The sequence below is a fragment of the Protopterus annectens genome, chromosome 9.part0 (genome assembly GCF_019279795.1).
Source record: "Protopterus annectens isolate FY-2018-M chromosome 9.part0, PAN1.0, whole genome shotgun sequence".
NCBI lineage: Eukaryota > Metazoa > Chordata > Ceratodontiformes > Protopteridae > Protopterus > Protopterus annectens.
Window position 1 is genome coordinate 829,150,454 of NC_056743.1, and position 24,208 is coordinate 829,174,661.

The 24,208-nt window shown below is 41.6% G+C and overlaps 1 protein-coding gene across 2 annotated transcripts in view; it reads right to left on the reverse strand.

The window, feature by feature from the left end:
- Nucleotides 1-24,208, reverse strand: part of LOC122811574 (nuclear factor 7, brain-like) — a 150,103-nt gene that overhangs the window by 58,992 nt on the left and 66,903 nt on the right. For both annotated transcript variants that reach the window (XM_044083502.1, XM_044083501.1), the window contains one exon: nucleotides 17,941-17,963. In XM_044083502.1, the coding sequence (XP_043939437.1) occupies nucleotides 17,941-17,963 (23 nt within the window). The remainder of the gene's footprint in view (nucleotides 1-17,940; nucleotides 17,964-24,208) is intronic.

Here is a 24,208-nt window from a genome sequence, read left to right on the forward strand (position 1 = left end):
TTCACTTACATATATCTTAAAATTAAAAATAAGGTAAATAAACTACTAAATTAACATAACCAACTCTAAACCCTGAGATCATTTGTTATACATTTAAAAATAAAAATGCACGTGCACTTTTCGTACAATGTCAAGTATTAATCAGTATTATAAAAATATTCCCTAAAAATCCAAACTCTTTCATCATATCCTGGTTAAAACCAGTGAACGATCCATTTAAAATTATTGTTTACAACACAGATACTATTGATGTAAAAGGGTAAAAATATATGTTAATATAATAAAACATTTTATGTATTAATGTAATAAAAAAGTTTTTATATATATATAGTAGAATCTAGCTTGAGTGAACTATAGGTGCTGTGTATTAACGTTCTTTTCCAACTCTACTTTACGTCTAATCATAGGCTACTATGGTTGAGTTACATACAGGAGTTCCCATGTCATTGGGATCTTCCACTGCATGGCCATCGGGCAGTGGAAACATATGAGGTCCTCCAGACTAGGGAGCTTATGGCTTCAGCTCTTTTTTACCTCCTTCCCTAATCCTCTGTCCTACACCATCTACCCTACCCTCTTCACAAATGTCCACCTCATTTAAAAAAAAAAAAAAATTTGAAAAACAAAGGGGTCAATCCCAGACCAAAAATATAGAACCCCCTCCCCTCCTCTCCCACCTTCTCAAGCATAACCTTTGTTATGTTTTCTTTCTTTGTGTCCTTTATGTTATGGCTCCCTATTTTCCAGATGCCTATCTTTCCATTTCACACCTTTCAAAGAATCAGTCAGGGTATACACATAGGTACTCCCCTAAAGATAAAGAGAAAATTAATTCTAAATAACCCTGCTGAGTGCCGCTTGCTTTAACTATCCACCATTAGTTCCCAACTTCCAAAAAAATCCAAAATGAATCAAGATTTTACAGAACAACAAATTAATTTTCACATAAGTAAACCATTATTTTTCCCATTGTAAATAGTTGTAGAACGTGGGCTTTCCTTTGCACAGGCATTTGCATTGCTGTAGTCATTGCATACAGCCTGGACTCAATATATTTGCATATAGTCATAGCTGTGCTCTACACAGATAACTGCTGTGCAAGTGCAAATCTTGGGACTATGAATCCCACCCTTCATCAGATCCAGTATACCTATACAGTATGAATAGTAGTGCCCTAATATCTTGTTTAAACTGTGAGTGGTTAGTAAAACCTGTATCATTGGCTAGGGCCCTTTCCCAGTCATTCAGCTCTCTAACAGGTTAATTTACTAAGTCCAAATGTGCATGCCGACTAAGGGAGAGTTATCTTCATCATACACATCTGTATATCCAGCCTGTTTTACAAATTAATCTCATAATATGTTAAAAATGTTTACCGAACACTTTTTTTTTGCAGTTGATAGAACAATATATCAGGTTAGAACATTGTTTGTGATAATTCCCAGTCTGCTTATTTTAACAAACACACAAGAATGCTCTTTTAGAGCAAAAGAAGCTTGAATGGTAGACACACATCATTGCTTACAGCAAACCTGACCTAAACATCAGTTGCTCCTTAAAGAGTGTATTACAGATAAGAAATCTGAATCATAAAGTCTTTTACTAAAAGGAATATTGGTTTACTCACACACAGTGACAGGGATGCACTTACAAGCCAGAACTCCACCCACTACTCATCTTCTGCCTATGGGGCAAGGCTGAATTTTTTCAGATAAATCACACCCCCAATCAGGGGCTTTATTGAGGAGCTGCACTGTGTTACTGTCCCTTTTAGCTTTTGGATGTTAAGGACTGGTATATATTCAGCCAACACAGGTACAGCTACAGCTGTGGAAGAGACAGGATGCATGGAACCAGCACCCGGTCTTCAGTCTTCCCACAATAGATGCCCATGATTGTGATAAGATTCAATAGTGATTCAACTCAGCCAAGGACTTCTTTAAACTTTGGACTGTTTAAACAACACTCATTTTTTTCAGTACCCTGAGCTTCTAGGCTTGAATAGCATGACCAAGGTAATTTATTTTCTTTTGAATCCCACACTGGGTGTCTTTCCAAATAAGTCTGTCTAAATGTAGTATGTGCCATTTCAATGTTGAGTTAATGTTTTCCAAATAAGCTCTGCTGAAGTAAGTTTCACTGGATTTTGTGCCTTTTAACTTGATCTTTCATGTTTTCCTTTTCAAACTTTTCATACACCCTCTATACACCAAAGAATATTAACTTTTCATACACCCTCTTTGCACCAAAGAATATTAACTTTTCATACACCCTCTTTGCACCAAAGAATATTAACTTTTCATACACCCTCTTTGCACCAAAGAATATTAACTTTTCATATACCCTCTTTACACCAAAGAATATTACTTGCATTTATGGCTGCTTTCATTGCATTTTCTGTTTCTTGATCTCCTTACGAGGGAGATCTCATACTAGTTAGTTAAAGATCTGAGGACGCTTGAACCAATCAAGTGAAAATGCTGCTTTAGGGTTGCCACCTTTTCAAATGCCCTAAGTGGGACATTTTTGGTACAAATGTCAGATTTTGCTGGGTGAAACATACCCATGGCCAGTACAAAGGACATAACTTCACTTTTTTGCCTAAATAAAAGCTTATTCTTGTAGCATTTTAGTTGCTTATTCTGTTTCTTATAACATTTAGGTGTTTCAGATACAGAATAACTGTTTTATGCAACTATTACATAAAATACAGGAAATATTTTTGTCCTAAAATCTCAGGACATTTGCTATTTTTTCAATTTTTTTGCAGGACACAACTGCCCAAAGAGGGACTGTCCCTCACAAAGTGGGACAGGTGGTAACTTTAAATAACACAGCCAGTTATGTTTTTTTCTAGCTCTATCAAAATGATCTGACTAATAACTATGCGGTTTTCATGCATGCCCTGTAAAAGTGTGCCCCCTTAAGGTCTAATTTAGCAATAACAGAAAAATGCACAGTATGGATAACGCCCCACATAGGGGCGAACAAGAGATTATGAAGAAACCCTTACCTGATAAAGTTTTTATCCCTCTGGCGTCATTTTAGTACTAACCCCAGCTTATACAATGCAAACAAGATCTGCTTTAAACTCTGACCTTGGCAATGGCCAGTTATAGCTTTTTTATGTGTTAAGGTTTGGTAAGTGCCATGTAAAAATGGGTATTCTAAGGACCTTTTACCAAGCAATATGATATCACTAAAAAGCAAACACAAATGCAGGAGGTAATTGCCCCAAAAGTAGAACCATAAAGGCAACCACCAAAAATCTAATTAGATAGAGCACTGTGGACCACGAACACAAAGAGGAGTACCAAGCAAGACTTTATTGAAAAAATATAAACGCTTTAAGGAATCAGCACATTTTCATCCTTTCCAGTCAGGACTTCAAGCCAGGTAGTCGTCAATACGTGAATCACCACTATTTATCATTCCTGGCAAACCTAATTATTTATTTTTACTGAGTATTACTACATTAGCTACCATATAACCTAACATTAGAGTTTCAACCTAAATACTTCAGCCATAAATCTCAGGATCTACTTTAGCAGTCTCCTTCCAAAACCAAAGTACAGTGAGCATCCATAATTCTCTAACCTCTGGCAGGATGACTCAACAGTCCACTCTTAAGCCATCTGTGGCCAGTCTGATCACATTAAGTGTTCTAGGACAGTGTGGCAATTTCCTTACATTTAGGAACTGTTGGCTGCTTCTACTAATTTATAAAACAACCTGTGAGAAGTGTGAATATTTAAGAAAATTTAGGCAACTCTCACATCAGCTATATCTGAAATGACACGTCTCCACAACGTCACAGTACACCACTAGACTCCTAACTTATGCGGAGACTTTAAAGGAAAATTTGCCAAAGTCTCCTGAAACACACTCTAAAAGATCACAGGCTTCAGCACTCAAGGAAACACTTATTTTTTATCTGTTCACATATGCTGCAAATCCACACAGCTCATGCAAGAGTCACCAGAAAATTAGGCCCTAAGCCAATAAGGCTAGTTCTGCTTCCAAACAGGGAAATGTTTTAGTCATAGGTGACACTGTAGTTAGACATACAGATACCACACTCATGGGAAGGTCAAGAACAGAGTGACTATAAGGTCCTTGACTGATGTCAGGGTACATGATGTCACAAAGATCTTAAGGACCCTTAAAGCAGATAGAATGACTTTGACCTAGTAGTGACCCATATGGAGTGAATGGTGTGATGGACTCAACCCAGAAAGACTTACAGAGAGACATGACGGGAATTACTTTGCATGAGTTAGAGGCAGTAAAGACATTGGTCTTCAGTAATATCTTGCCTTCACCAAGAATTATGCTTAGATACCAAGACAAGATAATTGACTTTAACAACTAAGTAGTAGTTGCCATTCTAAGGGGATACAGTATGTCTTGGCCTGAGATTAGATAGTAGATAAGAGTTCCTGTTTCACCAAGGATAGCATACACCTGTCATACCTGGGTGTCTGCATACTGGCTAAATTCTCTGCTCTGCTGCAACTCGTATAGTTTCTTTTTACATGCATTCTCCCAGTGGACATTCCAACACAGCAAACTAAACCTCTAATTCAGACCGCATCATGGTGGCACTACCCAATGTTAGAGGTCTAAACAGAAATATGCGAGAAGTAATCACCGTCTTGCAACCCTAACACATTCATATCAATTTACTTACTAAGAAATGTTTTCAGTGCAATGACAGCAGTCAGTCTGTACCAGCATTTAGTGTCTTTCACACATTCAGGCACTTGGGTAACCACGGGTAGTATCTGTGTTTGTCAGAAACACCATAAACTCACATCAAATTACACACTGACCTTAACTTGGAGCTTCTAGAGATGGAAACCCCCCTTAACAAATCAAACTATTATTTCATTGCTAGCTATAGAGCCCCATCAATGGCTCTTAATCTTAACAGTGAATGGAGGAACAACCTGGTCAATCCACAACATCATGAAACACACAATTTGTAAGACTCAAAATGAGGGATCATTTCTTATAAAGAGGTACAGTTGAGATGTGATGCAAGAAGTTGTCTGGCAGTGGGAAAATTAGTACCAGAAGGTCAGACAGTAGAGAAGGCACATGTATAAAGAAAAAAAATGAAAAGACTATTTTATATATATATATATATATATATATATATATATATATATATATATATATTCATATATACAAAAAAGAAGTTGTGTACTTACCATAACGTTCCATCTGAGTTGTTCATCTCGCCTTCATTCTGTACTGATGGGTTCAGAGCCAATCCCTCGGCTCTGAGTCAGCACCTACTGAAAAGCCCGAGGATTTCAAGTAGCTCAAGGCCAAGTCCCTATCCCATGATGCACCCTGAGCTACCTCAGATCTTGTTTGCTGCATAAAATAATACCATATGTCATTCTATAACTCCATAAGAGAGAAAGTATAGAAGGGTTGAGTGTCCAGGAAGGATCTAGCATCTTGGTCTTCTGAAAGACCAGGAAGGGGTAAGAGGGAGGGACGTAAGAATGAAGAGGAGATGAACAACTTACATGGAACGTTATGGTAAGTACATAACTTCTTTATGTGAAGTTGTTCTATCTTGCTGTTCATTTTTCACTGATGGGTAGTGTCCCAAGCACCATTAACCTCGGGTGGCTCACGGGAGTATATTTCTCAGGACAGTGGATCCAAAACAGGCCCTGTCAACTTTGTAATGAGTGATAAAGGTATGAAGTTTTGACGAAGTGGCTGCTGCACAAATATTATCAATAGGAAGCCTGGCAGAAAAGGCAGGTGATGTAGAAACTGCTCTGGTTGAGTGAGCTTTAATTTTATGCTGCAAGGGCATATTGGCAGCTGAATAAGCAAAGGTGATACAATCAGATAACCATTTAGACAGAGTTGTTTTAGACACTGGCATACCCTTCCTAGCATACCCTTCCTGGAATCTGAGAATGAAACAAAAAGCTGGTCTGATTTCCTGAAATCTTTTCTTCTATCCAAATAAAATCTCAGCCGTCTGTGAACATCAAGTTTGTGCAGCATGTACTCTAAATTGTTGGAATGGTTGGGGAAGAAAACTGGCAAATCAATAATTTGGTTGAGATTAGTTTCAGTGCAAACTTTGGGTAAGAAAGCGGGGTTTGTTCGAAGTGAGACTCTGTCAGCATGGAAAATCAAATAAGGAGGTTTAATGGATAAGGCCTGAAGCTCTGACACTCTGCAGGCAGAAGTAATAGCCACTAAAAAGAAGGTTTTCCATGACAAAAATTTGAGGTCACACGAGGAAGCTGGTTCAAATGGTGGAAGAATTATGCGGGAAAGTATAACATTTAGATTCCATGGAGAATAGGGAGATTTCACATGTGGTCTGAGATGAAAAGTCCTTTTGAGAAAGGCTTTGGATAATTTGTGTGACATAATATTCAATCCTTCAAATCCCAGATGAAAGTTACAAATGGCAGCTAGTTGAACATGGACTGTTGCTACTGCAGCTCCTTTGTTGAATATCATGGTTACGAAATCTAGAATAGTGGCCATAGGGGCTTGGTAATGATCAATATTGTTTTTAGAGGCCCATATAGAAATTTTTTTCCATTTGCTGAGGTACAGCTTCCTCGTAGAGGATTTATGAGATGATAGGAGTATTTGCTTTGTTTCTTTGGAAAGGTTATAGAACCTGGCTATGATGGGAATTGGAGCAGCCAAGCTGTCAGCTTCAGGGACTGCAGAGAGGGATGAAGTTCACCCGATGAGTGTGTCAGAATGTCTGGAACTGGGTCCAGAATCCAGGGGTCATCCAAAACATGAAGTCGAAAGATGGGGAACCAAATCTGATGAGGCCAATAGGGAGCTATTAGAATGATGGTCCTTCCCAGGGCTCTGGCTTTCTGTAATACCTTGGGTATCAACGAGATTGATGGGAATGCATAGAGGAGTCCTGGGGGCCAATCATGAACGAGTGCATCCCTTGGGGCTTCTCCCAGAGGGGGAATCAGGGCAAAGTAGCTTCTGCATTTGGTGTTCATGTGACCGGCAAAAAGGTCACAGCAAGGCTGGCCTCACCTGTGGAATATCCTATCCGCTACTTCCGTCTTGAGGGACCACTCATGGGGCAATAAAATTGCTCTGCTCAACTTGTCTGCTATCACGTTGGATTTCCCCTGGATGTGCATTGCTAACAGAAAGCGCTGGGTGGAAATAGCCCACTGCCATACTCTGAGGGCCTCGCGACAAAGGGGATAAGATCTGGTTCCTCCTTGTTTGTTCAAATACCAGACCACTGACATGTTGTCCATCTGACTCGCAATCGTACCCAGAAGAAGTGAGTCCTGGAAGTACTGCAGCGCCAAAAGTATTGCTCTCATCTCTAGGACATTGATATGCAGATGTGTCTCTTGATCGGTCCATGTGCTTTGGGCTGTCTTTTCCTGAAAATGCCCCCCTACCCTATCAGGGAAGCGTCTTTGGCACTGCAGCTGCTGGAGGGGGTAGCACAAATGGGCAGCCTATCATAACATGAAGTGAGGTCATCCACCACTGAAGATCCTTTTTGCAGGAATTTGTGATCATTATCATGTGAGACATGGGAAGTTCTTGGTAAGACCATTGAGTGAACAACAGCCATTGCAGTATCCGCATGTGCATATGACCTAGTGGTATGGCTAGAATTGCTGCTGCCATCATACCCAACAATTTCAGAACTTCTGATGCTGGTGCTTTTTTTGGATATTAGAATGTGGACATGCTGACGGAGAAGTAAGACTCTTTCTACTGGAAGTCTTAGCATGCTGGTATCCAGTTCTACTCTGATAAAGACGATATTCTACGATTGTGACAAGGCAGATTTTTCTGAGTTTATTGTAATGCCCAGCTGATTGCAGAGTGATAGAGTGGACTCCCTGGCCTGAATGAGTTGATGCCTGGTGGTGGCAGTAAGGAGCCAATCGTCTAGGTACGGAAACACCTAGAATCCTAAATGACTCAGGTGAGCCGTGACCACTGCCATGCATTTGGTGAACACTCTGGGGGCTGTAGTGAGACCAAAGGGCAGGGCTCAAAACTAGTAATGATTGGCTCCCAGCCAGAAGTGCAGATGATCCCTGGATGGCCTGGCCATTTTTATATGGTAGTACGCATCCTGGAGATATATCGAGCACATCCAATTCTCTTTCCCTAGGAAGAGAAGTATTGACTGAAGCGTGACCATCTGAAACTTCTCTTTCTTTACAAATTTGTTTAGTCTGCTGAGGTCCAATATTGGTCTCTAGTCCCCTGTCTTTTTTGGAATTAAAAAGAATCTTGAGTAAGTTCCGGATCCTGTCTGGTCTGCTGAGAGTGGTTGGATTACGCTTTTTCTTAGCAACATCTGGACCTCTACTGTTGCTTGTTTCCTGTAACTGGGTGGAACATCCAGGATTTTCCTTGAAGGTGGAGGGGGTGTGGCAAAAGGGATGAAATATCCTCTGGAAATGATACTTTGTGCTCAGTTGTCATTTGTTATTTTTAGCGAGGCGTCTGGGTACAAAGATAAGCGACCCCCAACTGCCTTCAGAGCAGGACAGTCGGGCCTCCTTTCAGGAGTGCTGGTAGGGCTTCCAAAAGAAGTGATCTCTGTCACCCTGGTGTTGCAGACCTCCTCTGCCGTGAGGGCAGCATCTTCCATTATTGCCCCCTCTGCTGCCCCTGGAGGGGGGGGTTCACCACGTGTGCCCTGAAAGGATCCTTGGGCTTTTCGGAACCACATTTTCCCTCCCCTTTGATCCTTGGGGTAGGGTCTGGTGGGGGTGGAAAAACAGACCCCGACGTTAGACAGAGTCTTTCCACCCTGCTCACAACTAATTAAGGTTTCCTTGACTTTAGGCTGAAAAGGGATGAGCCATCAAAGGGGGTATTCGTGAAGGATGACTTGAAGGGCTCCATGAAGGAACACAAACACATCCAGGAGTTTCTCCAAAGAGCAACTCCTGTACCTGCTGCCCTACTTGTTCCATCAGCTGCATATGAAATGAGGCACATGGACGAGTTCACTATAGAACTGAGGGTAACAAGCTGGCTGTAGCTCCTGCAGTTACTATACCCTGAAGAGTATCTTCCAGCTCTTTAAGGAGATCTCTTTGTAGTCTGGTAAAATGGGTTAAATAGTTAAGCGAACGAAGAGCAAAAGTCGCTGAACTAAACATGCACTTCCCATATCTATCCATGATCCTGGAGTCTCTGTTAGGAGGATGGATAGACAAGGAAGTTTCAGACATTTCCTTTTTGGTGGCTGCTGCCACCACCATGGCATCAACTGGCACACCTTTTGTCAAAAAGGATTTATCTAGGGGGCAGATATGAGCTTATTAGGCCTCCTAGGGACAGGCTCCATAGTATCCAGAGACTCTCACGCCCTTCATGAGACCAGCTGCATGAGCTCATCGAAGGGTGGAGACACCCCAGAGGTGGAGGGCTTGACCCGAAAGCCTTCAGGAGGACCGACTCGTCCTCAGTAGGGTTGGTGGACTGCCAGTCACTTTTTTGCCTAAGGATTTTCAGTATCTCAGCAAATGAGATATCCTCAGAGGGGGACTGTGGGGACCCTTCTGATTCATCCAAGTCAGTGTCATATGTTAATGACTCCTGAGGGTAGTCCAAATGTTTCTTCTTACACACTCTCTTCCTGGGAAACTCATCAGTGGGAGCTTCCAGGGAGGTATCAGAAGAGCATGGGCCACCTAATGGGCTTCCTGAGGCTCTGGGTCTCTGCACTTAGCAAGGATCTGTGAGACAGAAGCAGACACAGGCGCTTTAGGGGATGAAGAAGCCAGACCCGAAGTTGAGGATGTCTTGGGAGACATAACTCTCGTCATGGCTTTGAAGGCACCTCTACTCTGATGCAAAGGGACTGTCGGATCTGAAGAAACCGTCGATACCTCTAGTACCAGGGCTGTGGGGTCTGAGCCCGATGTAGGAGCTGAGCTCATCTGAGCCGAAGCCCCGAGAGGCAAAGTTGGAACCGACAAGTCAGTTCAACTATCCTCCCTGAACCCGACCAGAGAGTGTCGACTACTAGAATCCTCGATCAGCGCTGAGGTCATCAGAGTGAACAGAGCCAAAGACACTGGAGCAGGTGTCAGCTCCGAAGGCTCCACAATCAGCAGGTCCAACTCCTCCAGCTCTGAAGGACCGGTATAGCTTGCAGGAGGAAGAGATATAGCTGGCATAAGGGTCTTCGGCTCTGAAGCCGCCCGAGTTGGAGACAATAACAATTTGGCAAATGCCGGTGCCTGTAAAAGCTTCTGCACCACCCAATCCACATCCAAATCAGATAGGCTTACAGAAGATCGAGATGATCGGACTGATGGTACTGACTGGAGAAGAGACAATTTAAGAGTTTTGGATACCGGTTCCAAGACTGGGGACTGGCTCTGAAAAGAGAAGACAGTTGGCTCCCAGACTTGTGGAGCCGATGTCACAGACTCTTTAGATTTTTTTTTATTTTTTTGATTCTCCAGTAGTCTTGGAGGACTTTGAGGACTTACTAGATCCATCCTTGTCACTCAAAGCCTCCTGGAAAGATGGTTTCAACAACCCCCTGTCAATAAGATTCCTTTTTCTCTCTTGGAGAACTCTAGAGGAAAAAGAATGGCATATAGACCATGTTTCTTGTAGGTGCAAGGCACCCAAGCAATAGACACAATTCACATGGCAGTCAGTAACCGACATCTTCTGCCCACATTTAGGGCATTTTTTAAAACCTGACTTAGGGTGTTTTTCTTTTTCATCAGCCATGACAGAAATGGACACACTCAACAACAGCAATATCAATTAGCCTTCTAATAAAAAGCAGGCTAACTATAAGCACACGACACACATACAAGCCTTTTAAACTAAGGCTAACTATAAGCACTAATGTATCTTTTGGCTTTTCCCAGTTAGGGGTCACCACAGCAGAACTCCGGTCCGCTAATGATTGGCAGTAGATTTTTACATGCCGAGTTGCCAGCCCTGACACCCAACCTTCAACGAAGGTATGCCCATTCACGCATCTCTCCACACAGAAGATGCTCTAGCTGAGAATCGAACATGACAATGTCTTACTGTGAGGCGACAACGCTACCACAGCAACACCACCGCAGTTCTAAGCCTTTTAATAAAAAACAGGCTAACTATCAGTACAAACACACACAAGCCATTTAAACTAAGGCTAACTTTCACTACTAATAAGCCTTATAAAAACAGGCTAAATATATGCACACAAGTCTAAAGTTAAACCTAACAAGCACACACACAGAAAATGTTAACAAGTAAATTTACACTAAGTAATCATACAAAAGTATTTTAACAATATATGTGACAAAAGGTCACTGAATAAAGAATTTTTTTGTCAGAGAAGTTAAATAGGCCTATAAGAAAAATGAGGCCAAATATAGAGCTAAGAAACAGTACACAGGGAAGGGAACTCTATAGATAAAGCTTTAAGAGCTTATCTAACCTAAATATCTATCTACTATAGTGAAAAACTAACAACAATATTTGTAAAATAGTAAAGTATTTAAAGTTTACTGGCCTGAGCTATCAGGAACCTCTGATCAGTTGTAGCAGCAAACTAGATCTGAGGTAACTCAGGATGCATCATGGGATAGGGACTTTGCCTCGAGCTACTTGAAATCCTCGAGCTTTGCAGTAGGTGCTGACTTGGAGCCGAGGGATCGGCTCTGAACCTATCAGCAAAGAATGAACGGCGAGATAGAACAAGTTCACATTGTATGTTTTCTAATAACCAAAATATTTGACTCCTGACAACCACCCAAAGGAGGGCCAGCTGTCTTTGAATGTTGGCTGTGCAATATCCATGCACAGTTTTCTATAGTTTAACAGCCTGGGATGCATATATAAATGTTTCAACTTCAGATTTTTCAAATAAGCATAAAACATACACAGAGCATACATGTACTTGCTAGAAAAGAATGCACACATATATTTTGCATATATATGCATCTACTTCCTAGGGTGCAGCAATGTCAAACTTAGCATAATCTCTGATGACTCCAACCATCCCTATAGCTTGGAGAAGTGAAGCTTTGAATGTGGGCCAGATGACCTGGAAGTGATTAGATGTACAGATCCTGAAGGAGCCCTCCTTGAAGGATGGGAGTGAGCTGCCATTATTGTCTTACCCATCCTGTGGAAAGGGAGACTATAACATCTGCTGCTTTACTGATGGGGAGTGGATGCTGCATGGCATGACAACCACTGCAGGTAACAATGACTAAGTCATGCTGGTGGCCCCCAAGCAATGAACATGTTAAAGTTGAAGTAGGGCAAGACCAGCGGTGATCATGTTCCAAGAAGTCAGAACTGTCAGCCACACGTGGATGCAACCATGCAACCAAGAGGCTGGGAGATCATAATTTATAAAAAATATTGAACTTTGTCTTTTTTGAAAGGATGAACTTGTTGAGCAGAAAGTAATGGTGCACATTATTAAGGAAGTGGACAGGCAGTTTGGAAGATGTAGAAATGTGATGGTGTCTTTTTGGAACTGCTGAAGACTAGAGAGAGAAAGAAATGGAGTGTGAGAAGGAACTAACTGAAAAACTGGGAAGGTAAGGAATTACTGAGTAAGAGTAATGCATACTTTTCTGACAGGCTGATAAATTTACATACACAAATACAGATCACTTTTTTGTGTAGTGCATCCAACTGTATTTGTTCAGTAAGCAATTTTACTGTTATGCCTTTCTTAATTATACCTGGATTGTGCAAGGCCTACACAAGTTGATGGCCCCTGTTGCATACCCTGCACCATTTTTTTCTTTCATCCCAGCTGCCTCTATTGTGCATTTAAGCTTGGAGAAGGAGTTTCCAGAACAAAATTCTTAACTGTGAATACTGTTTCACCACAGAAAGACTGATTCACTTGTACACCTCACCATCCCAACACCTTACTGCTCTAATCTCACATTATTTAACTTGAGATTGGTTGCTGGTGTATGAAAGTCCATGTTAGTCAATGGCGCACTCTTAGTTAGAGGATATGAAAGCCCATGTTACTCAATGGTGCACTACTTAAAGGATATGAAAGCCCATGTTACTCAATGGTGCACTACTTAGAGGATATGAAAGCCTGTGTTACTCAATGGTGCACTACTTAGTTAGATGATATGAAAGCCTGTGTTACTCAATGGTACACTACTTAGAGGATATTAAAGCCCATGTTACTCGATGGGGCACTACTTAGAGGATCTGAAAGCCCATGTTACTCAATGGTGCACTACTTAGAGGATCTGAAAGCCCATGTTACTCAATGGTGCACTACTTAGAGGATATGAAAGCCCGTGTTGCTCAATGATATACTACTTGGAGGATATTAAAGCCCATGTTACTCAATGGGGCACTACTTAGAGGATCTGAAAGCCCATGTTACTCAATGGTGCACTACTTAGATGATATGAAAGCCCATGTTGCTCAATGGTATACTACTTGGAGGATATTAAAGCCCATGTTACTCAATGAGGCACTACTTAGAGGATCTGAAAGTCCATGTTACCCAATGGTGCACTACTTAGTTAGAGGATATGAAAACCTGTGTTACTCAATGGTGCACTACTTAGTCAGAGGATATGAAAGCCCATGTTATTCAGTGGTGCACTACTTATAGGGTATGAAAGCCCATGTTACTCAATGGTGCACTACCTGGAGGATATGAAAGCCCACATTACTCAATGGTACACTACTTACTTAGAGGATACAAAAACCCATGTTACTCAATGATGCACTACTTAATTAGAGGATATGAAAGCCTGTGTTACTCAATGGTGCACTACTTCGAGGATATGAAAGCCCGTGTTGCTCAATGGTGCACTACTTTGAGGATATGAAAGCCGATGTTACTCAATAGGGCATTACTTAGAGGATCTGAAAGCCCATGTTACCCAATGGTGCACTACTTAGTTAGAGGATATGAAAGCCCATGTTATTCAATGGTGCACTACTTAGTTAGAGGATATGAAAGCCCATGTTATTCAGTGGTGCACTACTTATAGGGTATGAAAGCCTATGTTACTCAATGGTGCACTGCCTGGAGGATATGAAAGCCCGTGTTACTCAGTGGTGCACTACTTACTTAGAGGATATGAAAGCCCATGTTACTCAATGGTGCACTACTTACTTAGAGGATATGAAAGCCTGTGTTACTCAATGGTGCACTACTTAGTTACAGGATACGAAAGCTTGTGTTACTCAATGGTGCACTACTTAGTTAGATGATATGAAAGCCTGTGTTACTCAATGGTACACTACTCAGAAGATATTAAAGCCCATGCTACTCAATGGGGCACTACCTAGGTTCATAGGTTCATAGGTAGGTACTAGGCTATTGTCCCAAGGGCCTACGTAAGCCTAGCCAACAAGGTTCCCTGGCTTACGCCACCCAAGAAAGTTATTTTCTTGTGCCACTGTCGAGCAGAGAGACAGAAGTGATCCTCAGGGTGTATTTCCTATTTCCCATCCACTCATCAAGATTTTTCTTGAAGAGTGCTAATGAAGACCTTCACTTGACATAGATGGGTAGCCTGTTCCACAGTATGGGAAGTCTCTGGGACAGGAATCTATCCATCCAGCATGTCCTGTTGATTGTGGTGACAAGGTTTAGGTCCCTAGAGCATGTAGCTCAGAGGGATTGGGATTTCTTTAGGTGTAGGATGTCCAACAGCTCTGGGTTTGATATAGCTTTATATGTTAGGCAGAGATCACCTCGGAGTAGGCGATATGTTACGGAGTAAAGCTTGAGTTTTTTGAGGCGGTCAGTGTAGGACATTTGTTTGAGGCCAGTAGTCCTCCTTGTGAGGTACTTCTGTGGCCTTTCCAGCTGCTGCAGATGTCTTGTGAGGTACATTCCAAAAGGGGCATTGTACTCTATAATGGGTCTAATGAGTGTCGAGTAGAGGGGAACAATAACCTCTTTTTTCCTGGATGAGAACCCTTTTATGATGAGGTGTGCCAAGTAGAAGGACTTCCTGACTACTGTGGCGATGTGACTATCAAAGGAGACACTACTGTCCACCTGGACCCCAAGGTCTCTTATCACACATTCGGTGTTAAGTAGATTGCTGCCTATGTGGTAGTTCATGGGTACAGAGTTTTTACCAAAGGGGATGACACTCCCTTTTTGGCATTGAGCTTGAGGCCATGGCTCTGACACCAGGCATCTGTCTCAGCGAGGCCCTTCTGTAGCATGTCCACATCATTTGGGAACTTGACTATGGCTCCTAGTTTGCAGTCATCTGTGAACTTCATTAGCCAGAGGCCTTCTGTGTTAGCCTGTACTTCAGAGAAGTAGATACCAAACAGGAGAGGTCCCAAGACGGAACCCTATGGTACTCCACTTGTCACTGCTTTGTGGTCAGATTTGGAGTCTGCAACTTTTACAGTGTGGGTTCTGTCAGTGAGCCAGTTGGCAACCCATCTTGTGACGTAGGGATTTATACTAGTTTAGTGAGTTTAGCTATAATTCCAGAATGGGGGATGGTGTTGAAAGCCTTGATGAGGTCAAGATAGGCTGTGTGAACCACCTTACCCTCATCTACAGCTTTGGTGACTACCTCAAACAAGTCGATCAGGTTCAGGAGTCACGATCTGCCTTTCACAAACCCGAACTGGGTGGGATCCAGAGTTTGGAGGTTACCAATGTCTTTGTTTATGAGTTCCATGATGATATGTTCCACGACCTTGCAGACCAGGCTCGCCAGGCTAATAGGGCGATAGTTCTCGGGATCAGTGGTGGCTCCCCCTTTGTGGAGTGGGATAACTGTTGCTGTGTGCCATTCAGTGGGCACAAAGCCTGATGTGAGGCTATTATTGAACATGGTGCTTAAGTGGGGAGCCAGTTTGTTCTGAAGTTCATGTAAAACACAGCCTGGGATGTTGTCCGGTCCCATGGATGCTGTGTTTTTGGCTTTAGAGAGTGCAGCTTTTACCTGCATAGTTGTGATTACAAGGACTCTGCATTCTTCCTGGATAGATATGGGACCTTTAGGGGGTGAGGGATGTTGGCAATATTAGTTGGTTCTGTAATTTTCATGCCTTTGTGCTGTAACTCAGAGCAGATATGGGTGTTGCCATTGAGATTCTTGACATAGCTATAGAATGCTTTGTGGTTGTCCTTAGAATTAGTAGTGATTTTGTTTTCATAGCTAGCTTTGAAGGATCTTATAAGGATCTCAGCTTCTTAGGCTGACCAGGGAGCTCCTCCACTCATGGGATTTTACTCTCTTTTGCAACAGTTTCTTCCATCTGTTGTACAGTTTGTTTATGGCAGGGAACCACCAGATTGGCTTCCTTTTTTTGGAGGATAGCGTCTTGGTTCTGTTTGGGATAGCACGATCCATGCACTCGTATAAGTGCTTATAGAGTGCATTTGTGTAGGATTCAGCAGTTGTAACTGTATTGTCCATCTGCATGGGTGTCATGAAGTTCACCACTTCTGTCTTAAGAAGCATGAAGTTGGCTTTGGAGAAATATTTTGCCGTAGTTTCCTTGATGGGGGTGGGGGCGGGATGTGGATATCAACGGTGATTAGCTTATGGTCGGATCGGACCAACGAGGAGTTGACTTCAGGTGTGGAACACCGGTCACTCATGTTGGTAATGACTATGTCTAGGATACTGTTGCCCCTGGTGGAGGTGTGGATAAGTTGATCAAGGGCATTGGGGTTTATGAATTCCAGAAAGTGTTGAACTAAGGAGTTGCTACACGAGTAGTTTTCCCAGTTAATGGTGGGTTAGTTGAAGTCACCCATTATTAGGGTGTTTGGTTGAACCCTAATATTTTCCAGTACATCAAGAAAAGAGGAGTGGGAATCCTGGGGCATGATGGGGGATCTGTAGCAAGCTACAATTTGGATTGCAGTTTTGCCCAGAGTTAGTTGCGTTTAGATAACCTCGGATGCATTATGCTGAGCAACTAGCCTGGAGGTGTGGATATCCTTAATGAATATGGACACACCTTCGCCTTTGGTGTTTCGGTCCAGATTACATGGCCAAAATGTGGGGTATGAGTTATAGCCTAGTAGTGCAAGAGTGCTCTCTGGAGCCTTGAACCAGGACTGAAAGCCCATGTTACTCAATGGTGCACTACTTAGAGATATGAAAGCCCGTGTCACTCAATGGTATACTACTTGGAGGATATGAAAGCCAGTGTTACTCAATGGTGCACTAATTAAATGATATGAAAGCCCATGTTACTCAATGGTGCACTACTTAGATGATATGAAAGCCCATGTTACTCAATGATGCACTACATGGTTAGAGGATAAGAACGTCCATGTTACTCAATGGTGCACTACTTAGTTACAGGATCACATATACACCCTACGAAAGGTAGCGGCTAAGGAGTACATAAGCCACATACATGTAAGGGATTTGGGATAATCCACAGGCTTCACAGTCTGGAATGCTCCCTAGCACTTTCCCAGTGAACAAATGCCAATAAATAAATAAATGGCACCTGATTCATACCTCCAACAAAGAAAGAACTAATAAGACTCATTAGTCAGTGAATGAATGTGCTTGTGGCTCTTGCCCTCACTAGTGAACCTGGTTCTCATGGAAGAATGAATGGGTCATTAGTGAGAAGGAAATGAAGGTCATTAGGTTAATCCTAGGACCATATAAAAAATAAAAACATTCACACATTTGCTGTCTCTTTATTATGATAAACAATGTTTTCTATACTTCTTATCCCTATATTGTTTTCGTGATCTGTTAGAAATTTTAAAACATCCACAAAGTTGTTTATCTAATGAAGTTATACCATTAACAAGATGAATTAATGGTAATCATCATCAGATAGCAATCCTAATAAAGATTTAGATTCAAAACATTAACTAACATGTTCAAAACTATTCATACCAATTTTAATTCCAAACAAAAATAAATTTCATTGAAAAGTATAAAAAACACTTACCTTTTGGGTACTTCCGCCAGTCTCTAAAACAGAAACAATAACATTAGTTATAACAAGAAATCTGACACTTTGTAACATTATTGTAAACTAGTCCTGTTTCATGTTTCATGTTCCAATCCTGATCTAGAGAAAAGCAACCAAGAAGGGTTGTCACATAATGAATCTTCTTTCCAGCAGCCTGGCATCTTAGGCACAATTCCTCATCTTCCAGTTAGGAAGGTGGCAGCTTGCCAGCTAATGTTATATTCCTCTTCTCTCAACTCACAGATATAATGAGCATTGTGCCTTAGTGCAGCTAAGGAGACTGATGTGCAGTGGTGGTAAGTGATTAATGCAATGCTATGCAGAAATCTGTACATGACCATAAGTCACCATAACCCATGGGATATAGGAAATAGCTGGGAGTCTTGCGATTTGTTCCACCCAAGGATATGCCATCTAATGACACTGTCTGCTTACCTAACATGAGAAATGGCATTACAGTCATATGCCATGCTTATGCATCAGAGGGCCATCGACTCCAGAGCATGTGTGAACAAACTTATACCTCAGAAACACTCACTGAAAACCACAGCAGTTTTTCATAAGGAAATCCTTTTCTGAATGACAATAAAGTAAAGGTCAAACATCCATTCCATAAATGCTGCAACTCAGACAGCATCATCTCAGAAAACAGTCGGAGAAGATCACTTGTCCTCAGGGGTGGGGTAGTATGCAAACAAGAATAAACAGGGTTTCTACAGGCTGAGCACACTGCAGTGGCAAGATATCTTTCCCAACCAAAATGGATGACACTAAATAATTGTTCTTATAAAGTTAATTGTATCAGTGTAAGTGGACGTACTTCTGAATTCCAGTATATGATCTTGGTAAATGATGTTACATCACTGATATGCAGTTAATTGTCTTTCTTCATGCTCTTCTTCACCTTCCATATTTCATTCGTAAACTTGCTAATCTCAGAACTAGACTACAATAGGTTATGAACAATGTATGATGAAGAGATCAAACTGATAACACTTCAAAAACCACATGTGATTCCTAGCCAGCACTACCTTCATCTGAGTTTCACCCACCTGACTGCTGCTATATTACTCCAGATGATACACAACTAGTCTGTACCACACTTATGTTATGCCTCTTCAGAAAAATAGAGAAAAAGAGAAGGCTGAACTCTTTATGCTTCCATATAACCTGCTCCCGTTCATTCAAATTAGGTGGCTCATAGTGGTTGATCTCATTTTTTGAAAGGGTCTATATTATATGAGTGAATGCTTAGGTTGTCAAATACAACATGATCAATACCTATTAAGTGAATGCACAAGTCAGCAAAACCTCACAACACAGAAAAACACATCACCGAATACTTTTACTTGGCCAACACCGTTCCACCCACTAACAAAAACAAAACACACTTCCCAGTACAACGCTCACTACATACTACCCACCCAAACAAAATAAATAAACCGCATACATACACTAACCTAAACCCTACTTCTAAACCTACACTAACCCTTACATACATTACTTTCTATGCACTTACCTTAACCTGCACCCTAACCCTAAGGTCCATAACTATCGCACACTTACCTTAATAAGCTATACCAAAACAAAATAGATAATCCACACACATACACTTAACCAAACCCTACCTCTAACCCTTACATACATTACTATCTATGCACTTACCTTAACTTGCACCCTAACCCTGAGGTCTGTAACTATCTCACACTTACCTTACGGAGCTACACCTCAGAAGGGCCGACTATGCCGAATCGGGATTTCAAATTTCATCATTTCCAGCATTCGGTGTTCTCACGGTTCGTTTATTAGGTGTTGATCATGCCATATTCGACAACCTAAGCATTCGCGCTTATGATATTGACCCCTTTTGAAATATTATGCTGCATGCTAATGATTAATTTGTGTCATCAGTTCAGGGAACAGTATTGTATACCAGCTCTGAGAAAGCTATTAATTATGATTAATCATGTAATGAATGACTAACTTTGGCATGCTATGCAAGACAGTCTTTAGAGACCTGAAGTGTTTAACCTCACCAAACTTTTCACCACCATTGTAAAAGCAAGTCTTTCCTGAACTACATCAAAATCTACTGTCAGATTAATAGCTTTTTCTCTAGGACACATCCAACTTTCAGAAAGTCAAGTCTAAACACCTCCACCTTTGCTAGTAATACTTACATTGCCCACTTTTTCTTGACTAGTAAATTAACCTCTGTAATGGCTGGACAGGTGATTCCATGACTATATAATAAGCCAGTGCTTCACTCTGTGCCCCTGATCTCCATGCTACAGTGTGATGCACTCAGCTGCCCAGTAGTTGTGCAGAAGCAGATAATGACAATACATGGTTCACATAATGAACTCCAAAAAGAAACAATGAAACCTCTCATCCAGGAAACCATTTAATATTAAAGGCTTCAGTGTTTCTATTTGGTTTGACACTGGTGGAGTCTTTTTGGATTTTTGTTGTTACTGGTTCACATAATGACACATTACAACTTTGTCATCAGCCTACCAATCAGTGTTGGTAAGAACAACTCAGAATTTCTATGTTATCAAATACTTGGGTGATGTGCTTGTCTGTCAACTGACTTGTTGTTTGTCTTTTCCCGGTTATGGGCTGCCACAGCGGAACTCCGGTCCGCTAATGATTGGCAGTAGATTTTTATGGTGCCGAGTTGCCAGCCCGACGCCCAACCTTCAACGAAGGCACGCCCATTTACGCATGTCTTTCGAACACCACTCGACCATGGGGAGGACATGCAGACTCCACACAGAAGGCACTCCAGCCGAGAATTGAACAGGAGAACCTCTTTCTGTGAGGCAACAATGCTACCGCTGCACGACTATTCATTCTTAAAGACTATTGGTTTCCTTTAGCAACTAAGAAAATTATTTAGAAACTAAGCATTTTTATCATGTATACAGTTAAATACAAAAGGATGTATCACAAACTTTAACGGCAGAAAATTATTCAAATTGTCCATATACTGTGTTTTTTCAGTACTTACATATCAACATAACCAGGAACGAAATGTTTCATAATTCGCCAAATAATATCAATCTACTAAAAATATGCGTTAACTGATTCCCATCTTTTATTAGTATGCAAATTCTTAAGTTAGTGAAACACAGAAAATGTTATCCATTTTATTTATGTGCTGTCTCACTGTCACTGTAGAAGTATCAAAGAACAGGAAATATGGTCACAAATGTGGCTACTTACAACTTCACTAACATGGCTGTGATGATTACAAATGTAATGATTTTTAATCATTACAGTTATTATCAAAGAGGGTGGCGTAACTGTAGCATTTAGTGCATGCGGTAACATGTATGCAAGATACAGTAATAGTCAAATCTCTGAAACTGTGTATGAATACTCGCATGAATTCATACACATATGCTGTGCAGGATATTTTAACACAACCAGGTTGGCATACTTGGTGATGTAATTTGTACTTTACATGAAGGAAACATGGCCACTTGCAGTTATTTGACAGACTTTCGCACTATACGTTTTTTTTTCAGTAAGAAAATCAATTTTTTATGCTTTTATGGAAATTACATTTCCAAAATACGTATACATTCACCAAACTATAACTTTAATGGATAGGATGTAATCTTAAATCAATACTTTGGCGAATTATGAAACATTTCGCTCCGGTTACGTTAATACGTATAATTAATCAACATTTCGCTCCTGGGTGCATTAATATGTAAGTATTGCATAGTAATAACATATGGGAATCAGTTAACATATGCTTTTACTACATTGACATTATTTGGCGAATTCTGAATCATTTTGCTCCTAATTGCATCTTCTTCGTCTTCTTTTGGCTTTTCCCGGTTAGGGGTCACCACAGCGGATCACCTGTCTCATGACTGGCAGTGGAGTTTTACGGTGTTGAGTTGCCAGCCCGGCACCCAACCTTCCATAGAAGCCACACACGCATGCACACACTCAATCCTAGGGCCAATTTAGAGTGTCCAATCCACCTACAGCATGTCTTTGGGATGTGGGAGGAAACCGGAGCCCTCCCAATTGCATCAATACGTAAATTATGAAACATTTCACGCCTGGTTGCGTTAATATGTAAGTACCATTGTTTCTATGTGTGCTTTATCCAATTATATCCAGTTTTTATTAGATAACTGCATAATCCAAATCTGTATTAGTAAGTAGATATGAACTGTATTAGCTTGGCTAGATTTACATTACATGCATGTATATACTACCAACTGCTTCTTTATTTACTATCAAATGGTCGCTTATTGTTCCAAAAGGGTGACAATGTACACAAAGAACTCTTGGAAATAGGAACACCTATTTGTGTCAAGAAATCACTGTGCTACCAACAGATCCCATGTCAAACTATGCCATTTTCACTCAATAAATGCTGGCTGCCAGCAAGATGATGTTCATAGGTTCATAGGTTCACACTAGGCTATCTGCCCTAGGGCATTTATAAGCCTAGCCAGAGTTGTGTGGCTTTCACCACCCCTTAGGTTGAAGAATACTATACCCATTAGTTTGCCGTGCCTCTGTCCAGCAGTGATACAGAGATGATCCCTGGGGTAAATCTACGATCTCCCATCCACTGGTCAAGATTCCTCTTGAACAGAGCCAGCGAGGTGCTCTGTCTCACGTGGACCGGGATTCTGTTCCACAGCATAGGGAGTCTCTGGGTGATGAATCTGTCCCTCCAGCACGTCTTATTTATATCTGTGTTGAGGTTTAAGTCTCTTGCTCTTGTGGCTCTGGTGGATTTGGATTTTTTGAGGTGGAGCATGTCCATTAATTCCGGGTTGGACATGGCCTTGTATGTCAGGCACAGGTCACCTCTGAGCAGACGGTATGCGACTGAATAGAGCTGGAGTTTCTTCAGTCGGGCAGCATATGGCATATTTTTGAGCCCCTTTATCCTTTTGGTGAGGAACTTTTGGGGTCTTTCCAATTGCTGCAGGTGTCGGGTAAGATACATTCGAATGGGGCATTGTACTCAATCATTGGTCTGATAAGTGAAGAGTACAGGGGAACAATGACCTCCCTTGATCTGGATGTGAATCCCTTCATAATCAGGTGGGCAATGTAGAAGGTCCTCCTAACCACTTTGGCAATGTGAGTGTCAAAAGAAAGGTTACTGTCAACTTGGGTCCCCAGGTCCATGATAACCTCTTCTGTGCTTAATGGATTGCCACCTATGTGGTAACTTGGGGTTACCTTGTTTTTACCAAAGGGTATGACTATACATTTTTGGCGTTTAGCTTAAGGCCATGGCTCTGGCACCAGTTATCTGTTTCTATGAGACCTCTCTGAAGGATATCTGTGTCTGATGGATTTTCAACTATGGCGCCCAGTTTGCAGTCATCTGCAAACTTTGTCAGCCACAATCCTCCTATGTTTGCCTGCACTTCTGAAAAGTAGATGCCGAACAAGAGGGGGCCCCAGGACTGAGCCTTGTGGGACACCGCCAGACCGCTTGGAGTCTGACATGGCACCAGCAACTCTAACCCTGTGGGTTCTGTCCTTGAGCCAGTTTGCAACCCATCTTGTGACATATGGGTTTACATTTAAGCTGGTGAGCTTTTCTATGATACCCGAGTGGGGTATTATGTCGAAAGCTTTTGCAAGGTCAAGGTAGGCTGTGTGAACTGCCTTACCCTCATCAATGGCCTTGGTGACTGTTTCAAAAAAGTCGACCAAGTTCAAGAGGCATGATCTGCCCTTGACAAAGCTGAATTGGGTAGGATCCAATGCCTGTAGGTCCCCTATGTCTTTATTTATGAGTTCCATTATGATCCTCTCCATAGCTTTGCAGACCAGGCTTGTTAAGCTTATGGGGTGGTAATTACCAGGGTCCGTAGAAGCACCGCCTTTGTGGAGTGGGACCACAGTTGCCGTACACCACTCTTTGGTGCGTATCCTGTGGTAAGGCTAAGATTAAACAGCAGCCTTATGTGTGGGTTTAGTTCCTCATTGAGTTCGTGTAGCACACAGCCGGGGACACCATCCGGTCCCATTGATGCTGTGTTTTTAGCTTTAGAGAGAGCAGCTCTCACCTGGGCATTTGAGATGATTGGGAGGCTACACTCTGCTGGGATAGATATTTCTCCTTTTGGGGGGGAGGGAGGGGAGAAATTTTCACTGAACCTATCTGCCAGTATGTTTGCAATGTCTGTGGGTTCAGTGATTTTTGTATCATTTTGGACAAATTCTGAGCATATCTGGGAGTTTCCAC